The 15,130-nt window shown below is 41.0% G+C and overlaps 1 protein-coding gene across 13 annotated transcripts in view; it reads right to left on the bottom strand.

Annotated features, from left to right (window-relative positions):
* Positions 1 to 15,130, bottom strand: part of plcb4a (phospholipase C, beta 4a) — a 546,496-nt gene that overhangs the window by 115,453 nt on the left and 415,913 nt on the right. For all 13 annotated transcript variants that reach the window (XM_043696592.2, XM_043696591.2, XM_043696594.2 and 10 more), the window contains 5 exons: positions 12,045 to 12,147; positions 9,663 to 9,827; positions 8,191 to 8,395; positions 5,040 to 5,128; positions 1,598 to 1,748 (listed from right to left, as the gene is read on the bottom strand). In XM_043696592.2, coding sequence (XP_043552527.2) covers positions 1,598 to 1,748; positions 5,040 to 5,128; positions 8,191 to 8,395; positions 9,663 to 9,827; positions 12,045 to 12,147 — 713 coding nt within the window. The remainder of the gene's footprint in view (positions 1 to 1,597; positions 1,749 to 5,039; positions 5,129 to 8,190; positions 8,396 to 9,662; positions 9,828 to 12,044; positions 12,148 to 15,130) is intronic.

The raw sequence follows: 15,130 nt of genomic DNA, 5'->3' as shown, positions 1-15,130 counted from the left end.
CTGTCTCTCTCACCCTTGAATATACTTAATAATCCAGCCCCAATAGCCTCCTGATTAGATTAGATTCCCTACAGCATGGAAACATGTCCTTTGGCACAACAAGTCCACACTGACCCTCCGAAGAGTAACCCACCCAGACCCATTTCCCTCTGACTAATGCACATTCACCTGACCTGCACATCTTTGGACTGTGGGAGGAAACCAGAGCACACAGAGGAAACCCACGCAGACTCCACACAGACAGTCGCCCAAGGTTGGAATCGAACCTGGGACCCTGGTGCTGTGAGGCAGCAATGCTAACCACTGAGCCACTGTGCCTTCTGTGATAAAGAATTCCATAGCTTCTCTATCTTTTGACAGAAGAAATTCCTCCTCATTTCTGTTTTAAATGCACAACCTCTTTTTCTGAGGCTATGCTGTCTGGTCCAATCTCCCCCAAGAGGAAACAACCTGCCCACATCTACCTTTCTAAGTCCTCTACGAATCTTGTGTGTTTCAATATGGCCACCTGTCATTCTTCTCTATTCTAATGAGTATAGGGCTAACCTACTCAACTTCATCTTACATGGCAGTTCCTCCATAACAGAACCAGCCTACTGAGCCTTCACTGGACAGCTTCCAATGCCAGTCTATCCTTCCTTCGATAAGGGGCCCAAAAACTGTCCATGGTATTCCATATAATGGACAGGTTGAATAGGCTGGGGCTATTTTCCCTGTAACATCAAAGGCTGAGGGGTGACCTTAAAGAAGTTTATAAAATTATGAGAGGTATGGATAAGGTGAATAGCCAAGCTCTTTATCCCATGGCGGGGGAGTCCAAAGCTAGATGGTATAGATCTAGGGTGAGAGGGGAAAGATAAAAAATGGACCTAAGGGGCAATGTTTTCATACAGAGGGTGGTATGTGGATAGAATGAGCTGCCAAAGGAGGCTGGGATAATTACAACATTTAAAAGGCATCTGGATGGGTATGTGAATAGGAAGGGTTGAGAAGGATTCCGGCCAAATGCTGGCAAATGGGACTAGATTAATTTAGGATATCTGGTCAGCATGGATGAGCTGGATCGAAGGGTTTGTTTCCATGCTGTACATCTCTATAGCTCTACGACTAGAGTCATGTGTAGTTAAGTGGTGGGTGGAGCAACAAATGCTTCCACACAGCCCTTCCTTCCTACCCAGAGACAGATTGGGGGTGGGCAGGTGACACACCCAATCCTGAGGCTATGCCGTCTGGTCCAATCTCCCCCAAGGGGAAACAACCTGTCCACATCTACCTTTCTAAGTCCTCTACGAATCTTGTGTGTTTCAATATGGCCACCTGTCATTCTTCTCTATTCTAATGAGTATAGGGCTAACCTACTCAACTTCATCTTACATGGCAGTTCCTCCATAACAGAACCAGCCTACTGAGGGAGCTTAAAATGCAGCCCAACGTGGAACTGTTACCCAACCTAGATGCCAGGGGGGAATGTTTTTGCCCAAAAAAACCATTCAATATCTGCAAACTCAACAAGATTTAAGGCTTCCAAACCAATAAGACTAAATTAAGAAGACAAACACCATTTAAAAAAAAAAGCACCATTGTCCTTGATTCTCACCTTTCTTTGCATCGTTTCCAGTTCCTTGTCCTGACGTTGAGTTCTGCCTCAGTTCTGAGCTGCTTTGTGGTGTAACGCTTGCTTTAACCGGATTAGATTTCCCTTTCTTATCATTTTTGGAGGTGTCGTTTGGCACATCTGCTATATCGCTCTTGAAGTACAAAGCAGACAAAATGCCACGCGTGACAAAACAATCCACTAACTGATGTTCTACATTAAGAAACCTCACCCAAACTGGCCATCTTAGAAATTGGGTAGGGCTACATAAATTTAAACTCTGTAAGAAATATTCTCAAGTCTTACCGACCAGTTGTTAGGTCTACAAATACGTGCGTGCGACTTACTTATGTACATAATTACGGTCGGTTCTGGTGTAACATGACAATCCCATTCTCATGCGATTTTGCGTTATAAGAAAATCTTGCAGTAGCCTTGCTATGTAATGGGACCAGAATCATGTTATAACCAAAGTTCACGTTCTACAAGTAAAAGTTTTAATTTTTCAATTGCATTAAAGCCAATTCACGTTGAAGAAACATGTGTTACAGCAGAACCTACTATACATTTTTATGATCACATTGTTAAAAACATTATTGTTGGATCTGATAGATATTAATCGTGCGCAATCTTTCCCCTTGGCCACAGCTGCAAGTTACAGGTTACCTGAGCTCAGGGTGCCTATAAGATATAGGAAAGGCCTTCATTTTCCTGCCTTTGGCTCAATGCACTTACAGTAAAGACCATGCATTAATGCCATTGCTGAACCTCCCTATTTCGACCTTCATAACATCGCATGAATTCAATAGTCTCAGCTTATCTGATGCTGAGACTCTCATCTGCACCTTAGTGAACTTTAGATTTTATTTTTCAGTAATGCAGTCTGGGCTGGACCCCCAAATTCCAATTTATGTTGCCCAAATGCCTCATATTCATGTGAAATCTTGATCATTCATGTACCTTGTATATGATGACCAACACTGGGTCCTGGCTAAACAAGGTCTTGCTCTTGAATTCCTCATTGCTGTTTTCAAAACACTTCCCGTTCTCACCTCTCTCTATCTTTGTCATGTCCTCTAGCCCCACAACTCTCTATAGTATTGGCACTCATCTCATCTTGTCCTCCTGAGCATCCAAATTGGTTTCTAGTTGCCTGTGCCTTAAACTCTGGAATTCCCTCCTTAAACCTCTCCAGCTCTTTTTCCTGCTTAGGATGCTTCTTAAATCTAACTTCTGTGACCAAGCGCTGAGTCAGCTGGTGCAATATCTCCTTATCTAGCTCAATTTCATAATCTCTTTTATATTGCTCCTGCGAACTAACTTAACATGTTTGATCATATTGAAGTGTGAGTGAAATTTTCACCAAATCTTTCAGCACCCCTCTGAATATTTCCATCAATTCTTGCTTTACTCCTCTATAAACTATTATATGGATGTTAAAGAAAGCAATCAGTAAGGTAATTAAGGGTTGTGTGGATTAGTGGAACTGAGGATTATCAGATCAGCCATGATCTCACTCATTGACAGAGCAGACATGATGGGCTGAATGGCCTACTTCTACTCCTAGATCTTAGGATCTAATGGAATAGTACACATGCTCCTACCAGTTCACTTCATCTCTGCTTTTGGCAGGTTAGTACATAGTCATGCAATGGTGCTGCATGATTAGAGATTAATGACATTTCCAAAAACTATTCTGCTAATGAATTACAACTCAGCCACCAAAAGCTGCTTGGCAATTCCTGCAGAATCACATTTAAAAATATGTGTGCCTGAGCTGGAGGTGAAATAAAGGGGTGGTAAATATAAACTGCTGATTTTGATAAATTGATTTAGGCCTGAAATAAAGGTTTGTTTCCTGCAATAATCTTTTTTCTTTCCTGGCTCTCTAAAACAATTGGATTAGGATGTCTGTCTCTGGGACAACTCTGCAGTAACTTACTCAAGAGTTTAGCACATGAAAGTTGGCTGTTGTTTGATGCTGGTGTTATCGCATTTCAGCCTCATCCGATCTGCGTTCAGCATCTATTTAGAACAGTGCAGCACAGTATAGATCCTTTGGCCCTCGATATTGTGCCAACCTTTTATCCTACTCTAAGATCAAAATAACCTACACACTCTTCATTTTACTATCATAATTGCATGCATCTAAGATTGAATCTTCATGATCACCCAAAAGATATGTTTACAATGTGAACCAGGAGCAAAGTGAGAACATTTTGTTAAAGAACATCTTCCCAATATGATTCTGACTCCAACCAATCTTGCCGGAGGTGGGGATCTGATTGGCAGAGTAGATCATTAATTAGCTTCAACTTGGGGTCTACCTGGTTATACCACTGGGACCTTGCTGATAACTAACAGGCCTGAATGCTCCTGTGTTGAGGTTTAAGTTCAGCAGTTACTTACAAATGACCTCCCAGAAATGGGCATTGGGTCCAGAGAATTCTCCTTTAAAACTCAAAGCTGTAGTATATAGAGCTATGGCCCCCAGTCAATCCTGAGGAAAGGCTGCCTCTCTACATCCATGACCTGACTATGACAACATTTCTTTATTTAGAGACTTCACCAACTCTTCAGAAGCCAATTCCAACTTCAGGTGTCCTTGTGCTTTCTGACCTATCCTGGTGGCACCATCTCTCCTGGTGATTCTGCCAACTAAACATCACTGGTGGACCTGTCTGTTCCCTGTTCTGCCAGACAATCTTAATTGGATGGAGATCTTGGAGGCAGTTTCTGAACTGGTCATCTCCAGGAATATCTCCATCTCTGATGTCCCCACTTGATCACTACCAGGCTCCCAACCTGGAAGTTGAGTTTGCTTTAGAGTCCGGATGATCCAGTGATTACGATCTGGTCATTAACCTCCCTTTCAAATCCATCAAGGATATATTCATGAGTTAAAAACCCGGCTGACTCAACCCACAATGTGATGACTGAGCACAAGCCAGAGATTAAAGATTCCATTCTGTGTGATCCACAGAGTGCACTTTTGAAAGAAAGAAAAATGTGGGCAATTAAAATTCTTTTAATTTTGAAACACACCAGCTCCTAGGCTTGAAAATAAGCCAGGGAAATCTCAATCAGTGACAAGTTACAAAATTGTCTGGATAACATAATTCTTAGATTCCTTGTATTGACAAACCGCATTATATATCAACTTAAAATGCAGTAAAACCTCCAATTTCTGCACAAGTACAACACACTGGAAAGTAACGTTGGATATTAAAGGATCCATTCTTAATAGTTCTTCATTATTAGGAAGATTGCACTCAGAAGCCATGTTTTGATGTAAAGCTCCTCAGACATTTGCATCTGTTGTTTGGTATATTTTTCTTTTGACTAACATTAATGAGGGAAAATAAACTATTTGCAAACTTATTCAGAAGGAAGATTATTCAATCATTTGCTAGTCAGTGTAAATGTTTAAGTATTTTTTACGTACAGTTTCGATTCCCATTGCTCTCATTTGGTCAGCTCTCTTTTCCATTACCGACAGAAACTTCTTTGGATCTGATAAAGCGTCAACGATATCTGATGAGGAAGAGAAAAGCCTTAAAGAGGTTCGAAAAGAAATAACACCGAATGCTATTATTTTCAAGGCAAGGATTGTTGCAAGGATAAACACTAGGTCATCTGGAGTCCAGAGATCAAGATTAGCCAGACACCTCTAATGCTTTGATTTGCTCTTTGTACAGTAGATTAAAATATTATATTTAAATTCATACAGATTGGTTTTCATACGTACCACATAAAGTTGTGTAAAAGAGACCAGACTTTTAGGAATTGACTTTTATCTAAGTACTGAAAACAATAAATGCTGGGGATCACAGGGGGTCAGACAGCATCCATGGAAAGACAGCAAGCTAACATTTCGAGTCTAATGACTCTTCATCAGAGCTTGACATACGTAATACTTTTGAGGGGTTGAAATCCATGTCTGGTTTTTGCAGCTGCCAATAATGACAGTCATTGCTGACCATGGTCCTGGATTCAGCAGGGAACAGCTGCCCCAGGCAGTCTACCGGTAGTTCTGATGTTTAAATGAGAAAAGAGTTCAGACCTAATAAACTTTTCCCACAAGTCTTACTCCTAAAATTAAAACAGGGTCTGTGAAAAAAGGATTTTGTCCTTCAAAAGTCCCAAAAGTTGGGGTTGCCTATTACACAAGAATGATGATTACTTCAGCATGCACAGTAGATCTTAGAGAAGAACAGGAAGACAGAGAAATTTAAGTACTTACAAAGGAATTTTGAACTGGACTTGTGTTAATCATGAGAGAATAAATTCACATGGAGGGGGTTTAAAGTACAGAGGGAATTTAAGACTTGGGTGTCGGGATGCCAAAACTGTGTGAGTCATAAGTATGGGGTGGGATTTAAACATAGATGAAATAGGCACCAGGAATTTTGGATAAGTTATTTTGATTAGATTGATTGTAGTCACATGCACCTAAATACAGTGAAAAAGTTTTGTTTTGTGAGTAGTATAGATGGATCATAGAAACAAGGACATACAGATCACAGAGTGCTTAAACGGAGCATGGCGTAAGAGATTACGGCTGCACAGGAAGTGCACAAAGCAAGATCAACGTTAGCGAGAACAACATTATTTGAAGTTAGAGCAGTCTAATAACAGCAGGGAAGAAGCTGATCTTGAATCTGTTGGTGCATATGTTCAAACTTCTGTATCTTCTGACTGATGGAAGAGTGTTGATGGAAAGGAAATCAAGGGATTCTGGTTTTATGAAGATGTGGGTGTACTGTACCTTTAAGAGAGTTAAAAGCTACCTGACAACACCAAGTATTCTGAATAAGATACAATGTAACATGTGGTCCAGCTACTGGGGTAGTTAGGGTAGCTGGTTGCCTGGAGACAGAAACAGATTCGGATTAGGCCAATCAGTTTAAATTATACCCTGAAAAATACCAAATTCCAATCAAGTTTGAATTGAATATATTGACAATCTTAAAAGCCAATGACACAATCCGATGCTTTGGGGATATAAGACCAGGAAAAATCGAACAGTTAGGAGGAGAACTGCCAGGCCACCAGCATGTGGAGATTACCCAAAAACTAACTCTCTTAAAGGTACCTTTATCGATCCGTGACCTGTGAAGCATAATCCCTAAGAAGAAAAGAAGACACAGGAAGATCCAAATAGAAGATGCAACAGTTGGTTGGTTTTGAAAACTTGAATTTTTGGTAAATCTTAACCGAGGTTTTTGTTGGACTAGTATTATAGAAGGGAAGCTAAAAGGCAGGTTAGAGGAGTGAGTTGTAAATAGTTGTTAGTTAATTATTCTCTGTTATACTTTAAGAAATAAAGTTGTTAATTTTTACTTTAAATAGTTCTTGGCCTCTCGAATTTTCACAGATTACTGCGCGGGATAAACCTTTTCTATGTTGCTGGTGTAAATTAAGCAGGAGGGTTTACCCCATGTCGTAACATTAGCCTGGTGAACACTAGAATTACCAAGCCTGGAGGCAACTAAGGCAAAACTGAGAGAGTTCCAGCAGCAAATGAGCTCAGGTGGAGGCAGAAGTGAACAGTGTATGCAGAGGTGAAAGTAGTCAATCTTTGTGAGGGATGAACTCAAACATTGGACCTGGTCAAGCATGACAGGAAATGGAAAATCTGACCTGGAGGCTTCCAAATTTATACATGTCACAGAAAACGAGATGGTCATTTAAATCTAAACAAGTAACAACATTATTGAAAATAAAAGCATGCCAATGGCTCAGTAGCATAGGTGACATGCATTTGATACCCATAGAGCATGGGTCCCAGATTCAATCCCTGATTGTAGCCAGGCAGTCATTTGGGATGCCACACTGGCATCAGTGCCCTGGTGTCACTGTCCAATAACGCTCTGGAAAATGAATACGTTTACCAGTGTGGGGCTCAGCTGCAACACCCTCATTGCGAGACAGCATGCTGAGAACCTGGGTCCAAACTCAATGATGGGCACTGAGCCAAGGTATGGAAGGCCACTCTCAGAGCTCTCAGGAGAGACTGAGTGGACCATTAAAAAAGGCAATGTAAATATAGCAGACAAAATTGCCAAAATTGCCTGATAGAAACTTCTAGTTTGTAAATTATTCCCATGGAACATATACTCAGACGATTTAATTCTGCCACAATCAAAAGTTGTTACAGACAGTTCAGGCAGAGGATCCTTTATGCGAACATCCAAAAACCGAAAAGCTCTTAAATCCGAATTTTTTTTGTGAGGTTTTTTTCTAATTAGCAAGGTTGTTTGGCAAGCAAACAGTTCACCCCAAATCGACACCCACTTGATGTGTGTCACTCAGATGCGACGTGGCCAGGGTGGGGCGTGGCCAGGTACGTTCTTAGTTAGAAGTCTGCTTCTCCAGTAAGATTTTAAAAAATTTCACCATTAAACTGTCACATTCTGAAAACCGAAAAATTCCGAAGTCCGAAAAACAGCTGGTCCCGTGCATTTCGGATAAAGGATCCTCTACCTGTACAAATGTTGCTTTACGTTTCAATTGTCATTCACATAGTGGGCAACCTTGCAGTCCATTCTCATTGTAAGATAATGCGAACTGATATAAGAACTTGACTGTCTCACCTCCAAATCCATCGGGGACATAGGTTTTGAGTACAATGTTACAAAAGACCGTGGGCAACGATAAGGGCTTATTGCCCTCATTTCTGAGAGATATGTGCCGGTAGCCAGCTTGCAGACCGTCCAAAGGAAGGATTCTTTGGCCAATCAGCCTGTTGTTGTCATCATAAACTGCTATTCTCAACACTGCGAGGTCTGGCAGAATGACCTGGAAAATGAACCCAATTCTGACTTTGTTTTCACTACCGAAACAAAATTAGTTTCACAACTCAAAAGAAAATGGTACAATTGCACTGCACGCTAACGCAACAAAGACTGTGCATTGTGAGTCAAGACTTAAACTATATTAATGGTACTTCTGAACAGAGCAGATTTTATGCCAGAATTGTTCTCTTCATAGAGTCATAGAGATGTATAGCATGGAAACAGACCCTTCGGTCCAACCTGTCCAAGCCGACCAGATATCCCAACCCAATTTAGTCCCATTTACCAGCACCCGGCCCATATCCCTCCAAACCCTTCCTATTCATATACCCATCCAAATGCCTCTTAAATGTTGCAATTGTACCAGCCTCCACCACTTCCTCTGCATGAAAAGGTTGCCCCGTAGGTCTCTTTTATATCAATGGAGTAATTTAATTCTACACTTCAACTTCCCACTTGTTTTTGAGAAGCGCATCATCCATTCGAAGCAGTTTGCTTTCTTTTCCAAAGTGAATCCACAAAGCTAATAGTTTTATGGATTTGTCTTGATTTGGATGGTGATTGGAAAGGAAGGGTCGAGCTTAGTTTAGTGGTGACCCACAGTCTTTCCTCATAGTCCACATCAAACTCGTTCTGGCTCCATGTTCCAGCTGGAATCCTTTTGGTCAGATCCCCGACTGCAATCAGGTGAAGCGTAGCTCAGGGGTCTACACTCTGTCCAGCACTCTCCTGAAGTGGCAATCAGCATCCTATCTAAATCACAGGATCACACTAAGCCAAACCCATACCAAACCCACCCCCTGACGTGGATTTTAAAAATAGCACTGCTGCCTAGCGCTGAGGGATATACCATCCTTAGGGAGATTAGCATTGTCACGCCGACACTGGGACTAAGCTACTTAGATATCAGCCACTATTTGCTAGGTACTACCATATGTTTGCACAGGAGGTCTCAAAACTGCTGCGCTATTCATGATTCATGTTCAGGAACCATATAAGCCTCTGCCTCTCCCACACTGAGTGACACAACAGCTCTTGTTTTCTCTTAACCCTAACCCTAAATCCCTCTCCAATGCTTATCCTACCAGTTAGAATAAAGCATGACTCGTTGGGTTTAAAAATGAGATTAACTGGACAGTTCTTTCATGGGCTGCATAACTTCCTTGGGTGTGGTGTGATTCTGTGCTTCACCATCCCGCAGGCAAACATTCCCGTTCTATTTCTGTAACATCAGACTCGGAACCAATTTCAGCACCACATCTCTAACCTACCTTTCGAAACACAAATGGTTCCTCGTTATAAACAGGGTTCAATCCATTGTTCATCACCATTCGTGTTCGGAACTCCTTTCGAATAGTGTCAGTTGGTAGGCCATACATATCTACTTCTACGTATGTGCCGATTTTCTTATCTGATAGAAATTGGCCTGATATTACCTAGAAAAGAGAAAGACATTTATGTAATTACAGGCTAACAAATACTTTATCATGCAACCGTATCCTTTTAAGTGTTCACAAGATGTGGGCATTGGGAGTGGTTACGGCCCATTCCTATATGCCCTTAAGAAACTGTTGTTGAGTTACCTTCTGGAACTATTATGCATGAATGTCTCTCATTGTGGTTATCTAATACAACATAATGGCTTTCTAGACTATTTCAGAGGGTTGTAATTGGTTAACTATGTTAGCTATGGATCTGGAGTCACAGGTAGGCCAGAATAAGACAGGATGGCAAATTTCCTTCCCTAAAAGATATCAGTAAACCAGATGAATTTTTACAGCAATCCAGTAGTTCTTTGATCAATATTTTAACTGTGCTGGGAACACATATATTTATGCATTATGAAAATTGGAAAATGGCAAGTTTGGATACTTTCTGGGTTAGAAAGGATTTACCATGTGAATTCTTGGAGTTCAAACATCAAAGGTCAAAAGATCATTCATGAAAAGCAACACTGGATAGCTGCCTGTAGTATTTTGGTGGGGCACACAGAGTTTGGGAACTTGATTGAAGTTCTGTTGAGTGAGAACGTCAATTCCTCAGTTTTCCTATTCTAGTCAGTAATATTAAAAAGGCATCTAATGTGAGCATCTTAAGTTAGAGGCAATCTTCTTCTGCTTGAGTTCTCTGTCCAAAGCAAATTTGACTCATGGCCTCCACCATGTTTAGGACGAAAGGAGGATTCCAAATCCACTTCATCTCGAATGGGGATAGACCCCATTTTGTTGGCGTCAATCTGACTTACACCAACCATCCTGCCAACTGGATCTAGAACTATCATCTTTGAATTTAAAGGAGGCTTAATAACTGCCTTGATCTATTAACCATTTCTAAGGGACAAAACAGCCATATTGTAAAAGACATTCTTTGCAGAAATCATACTGGGAACAAATGACCATTACTTTTTGTGAATTGTCTCGGTATCCATGGGAATAGTTTCGCATGTTTGATATGAATTGTTCACAATGGTTTGTCTTATTGATAATTGTATTATTGTAACATTGCTTGTTTAACCACAATCCGCATCTAAAAGTATGTATCATTTGTTTATAGTGGAATGCAATTTCTTGGACTAAAAGGAATTAGAGGATGGACAAATATCTCAGTTTACAGAGTCTAGTTACAGGGGTGGAGTACAGATAATCTTTACATGCAGCCAGTAAAAATGGTTAGGCTGTGCTATCCCTTGTGGGCACCTGTGGTTTAGTGGTAGTGTCCCTACCTCTGAGGATCAGGTTCAAGTCCCACCTTCTCCAGAGGTGTGTAATAACATCTCTGAACAGGTTGCTTATAACATGTACAGACTACTTCCCAATAGACAGTCAGGATTAGGGACAAGAGTTGAAAACTCAAGTGTCTTCATTGACATAGTTACACTATTACTTTGGTGGTGTAACTCTGTAACACGGCTCAATGTAATGACAATTTTGAGATGGAAATGGGAAAAAAAGGCGTTGTTTGTCCTGGCAGTAATCAAGAGAACCTTGAGACACAAAAGATTCTCTGCTGATTTTATTGCTTTTTGTTAAGTACATATCATATCTTGGATAGTAAATTCCGCTTGGCTCATAAATACTGGTTGTTTGTACTTTGTTAAGACCCCCTCAGTTTGAGAGTTTTATGCTCCAAAACAGTGAAGTTCCAAGGTTGAAGTGAGGCAGCTTTGCTCATGGCACCTTACACAGTCCATGATTCGATACGGGCCGTATGAATATTCTAGCAGCAGGTTTTCAGAACGGTTAACGGTTGTCACATTTTCTTGGTAGATTGTACATGCCTTGAAAGAATGGAGCCGGGGCGGGGGGGTCAATGCTGATCATAATTTTGTCCATCTCATGAAACACAATGGTGTTGCAGTGAATGACAGGTGGACAACGTAAGACATTTCCTCTGATTTCCTGAAATTTACTTCCATAAACAAATAAACCACTCTGTCATAGAGACTGAGAGACAAATAGTGCTATCAAAATAATAAAGAAGCTATGAACTGGAGGTCTCTCCTCTCTTTGTGGGACTTCGCTGTGGATAATACACTATTTTCGACATGATGTCTACAAAACTGCACAAGCTGGCGACCATGACTCTGAACTGCTTTTAGACACAATGAGGATCTAATTGGATGTGAAATATAGTTCCTTTATTTTTCTTCTTACCTGGACAGAACAGGTTGCTGCAATAACCCCATCCACTGGAGTTTCAGAGAATGGGTCAAAGGTCCGATCAGGGCGACGCATGAAGTCAGGCTTAAGGAGGAAACTAACAAGGGATAAAAGGAATTCCAAAGAAATTAGCATTTCAGTGCAAATTATGCAAATTTCTAATACAGAGCATAATCATCTCAAAAACTTAACGGTTTCTGACAAATCTATGGATAACTATGATTAGAAACAATCTGCACAAGGTTTATAAAATCACGAGGGGTATAGATAATGTAAATAGCAACGGTCTTTTGTCTAAGTTGGGTGAATTCAAAACTAGGGGGCATATTTTTAAATTGAGAGGAGAAAGATTTATAAAGGGCATTAGGGGCAAATGTTTTACACAGAGAATGGTTCGTGTGTGGAGTGAATTGCCAGAGGAATGCAGGTACAGTGACAATGCTTTAATGACTTTTGGATATGCACATGAATAGAAAAGGTTTGGAAGGATATGGGCCAAACGCAGGCAGATGGGACTTATTTAGTTTGGGAACATGGTCAGTGTGGACTAATTGTACCAAAAGGTCTGTTTTCATGCTGAACGGCTCTATGACTCTCTGGTAGAGTTCAGAAAAGGTTCACTAGGATGATCCCTGATATCCCTGGAGGAATTGTCTTATGTGCAAAGGTTAAACAGGTTGGGACTCTGCCCACTGGATTTTATAAGTATGAGAGGTGCTCTCATTGAAACATACAGGATTTTTAGGGGGCTTGACTGGGTAAATGCTGAGAGGATATTTTCTCTCATGGGAGAGTCTGAGATCGGGGGTATAGACTCAGAATAAAAGGACACCAGTTTAAGACTGAGACAAGGAGGAATTTCTTCTCTCAGAGGGTTGTGAATTTTTGGAACTCCTTGCTGCAGAGAGCTTTGGGGGCAGAGTCCTGTGTATAAGACTGATGTTTGATGAGTTAAGGAAATCAAGGGTTGCGAAAAAGTGGACATGAGGAATGTTGGATTAGCCATGATCCTGTTGAATGGTGGAGCAGGTTCAAGGGATGGAATTGGCTGTGTGTAACTTTTATAGTCTTATGGCCTTAAAAATATTGAAAGCCAAAACAACAAATGTGAGCAAGTTGTCAGCAAACTTTAGATGTGTACTGATTAGAAATCTAATTTGATCCTGGCTTGACTTTGATGTCTAATGACAGGAATGTGCACAAGGTAGGAATTGCAAAGGAACTTGCGTCCACCAAGTCTACTTACCTTTGAATAAAGGGAAGATCCTTTAGAACAGAGATATGGAAGAACGTCTTCAGCCAAAGAGAGTGGTGAATCTATGGAATTCATTGGCACAGAGGGCTGTGGAAGCCAGGTCATTGAGTACATTTAAGACTGAGATAGATAGGTTCTTGATTGTTAAGGGTTACGGGCAGAAAGTGGGAGAATGGGGTTGAGAAACTTATCAGTCATGACTGAATGGTGGAGCAGACTCGATGGGCTGAATGGCCTAATTTCTGCTCCTGTGTCTTATGGTCTTATGGACATGAGCAAGTCCCCTCCGCCTGAATCACCAAGCTACAGCCAACTTTCCAAAGTGTTTGGAAGTATCCAAAAAAAAACAATGAATTTGTGACATCACCCTAGGTTCAGGGGTGTCAGTTGCATCCTCAATCCGTTTGAACAAGTTAATGTAGGAGTTGATTCACACAGGAGCCTAAATATGATGCCACAAGGTGCTTCTCAAGAGTATTATAAAACAAAACATGGCCTTGAACTATTTAAGGAAAGATTGGATCAGATGATCAGAGCTTGGCAAAGTGGTGGGATTTAAGGAATGTCTTAAAGAAGGAAAGCAAGGTAGCGAGGAAGGAAAGCAAGGTAGCGAGGCAGAAGTGTGTGGGGATGGAGTGTCAGGACTTAGGTCCCGAAAAGTTCAAGGCATGGTCACCAATAATGGAACGATTAAAATTGGGAATGGTCAAGAAGCCAAAATTTGAGGAGTGCAAATATCTTGAAGGAGGGATGTGCAGGAGATAACAGACATGGGGAAGGGCAAGAAGCATTGAAAATATGAATGTGGAATCAACACGTTGTTTTACCGGGAGCCAATGTGAGTCAGCAAGCGCAGGAGGTGTTCGGAAGGAAAATGGGACTTGGTGCAAATTAAGACACGGTCAGTTTTAGCTGTTTTCAAGCTCATGAGGGTAGAGAATGTGGGACGAGCCAGAAGTGCACCCTGATAGTCAAATTGAGAACAATGAAATAGCGGTGATGTCAGGCAATGTCGAGGAGGTGAAAATCCATGCCTTTAAGTAAGGCGTGAATATGAGGTTTGATGTTCATATCGGGATCAAATGTGACACTGAGCTTGAGAACACACTGGCTTCATCTCAGACTGTTGCCAGGTAGGAGGATGGAGTTGGTAACTAGGGAACGGAATTTACAGTAGGGATTGAAAACAATGGCTATGGTCTTCCTGATATTTTATTGGTGGAAATTTCTGTCATCCAATACTGGATATAGGATAAACTGTATGTTAATCTCGCAACAGCAGAGGAGTTGAGAGAGTTGATGGTGAGGTGGAGCTGAGTGTTGTCAGATTTACAACAATTTACATACATTCGTTCAATAATGTAAATCAGGCATGTTATAATCATACTCTGGACAAGATATGCATGTTTTTAAATGAGCATTTTTTCAATCTTTGTGGCGGACTGAATGAATACTTATTAAGATGAGACTTTGCATGGCTCATTGATCTGCCTTACAGATCATCAGATGAGCTGACAGAACATGTTACGTATTAGTTTCATGGATAATTGCTGCCTTTGCACACTCTCAAATCTTCAAATTGCTTGAGTTGAGATAACGCCTAACTTCTCTCTGTTGTACTCAATCCTTCTCACAGCCCACAGTTGTTACATTGTCCCCTGCTTCCACAACTCAAACTCATTCCTGGTTTCAGAGCACAGCTCCAGCATCAGTTTTCAATTAAACTGAATATTCCCGAGAGCTGCAGCCAAAAGCCTAACTTGGCAATGATCCTGGCTGAGTTTGAAGGAGTGAGAATTGTCAGGCAGTGACATGTGTGAATAAT

Source organism: Chiloscyllium plagiosum, unplaced genomic scaffold, assembly GCF_037043375.1.
Source record: "Chiloscyllium plagiosum isolate Xiang-an unplaced genomic scaffold, Cpla_swu_hap1 HiC_scaffold_10, whole genome shotgun sequence".
Taxonomy (NCBI): Eukaryota; Metazoa; Chordata; class Chondrichthyes; order Orectolobiformes; family Hemiscylliidae; genus Chiloscyllium; species Chiloscyllium plagiosum.
The sequence above is the reverse complement of the archived record's forward strand: the minus strand, read 5'-3'. Positions and strand labels throughout refer to the sequence as shown.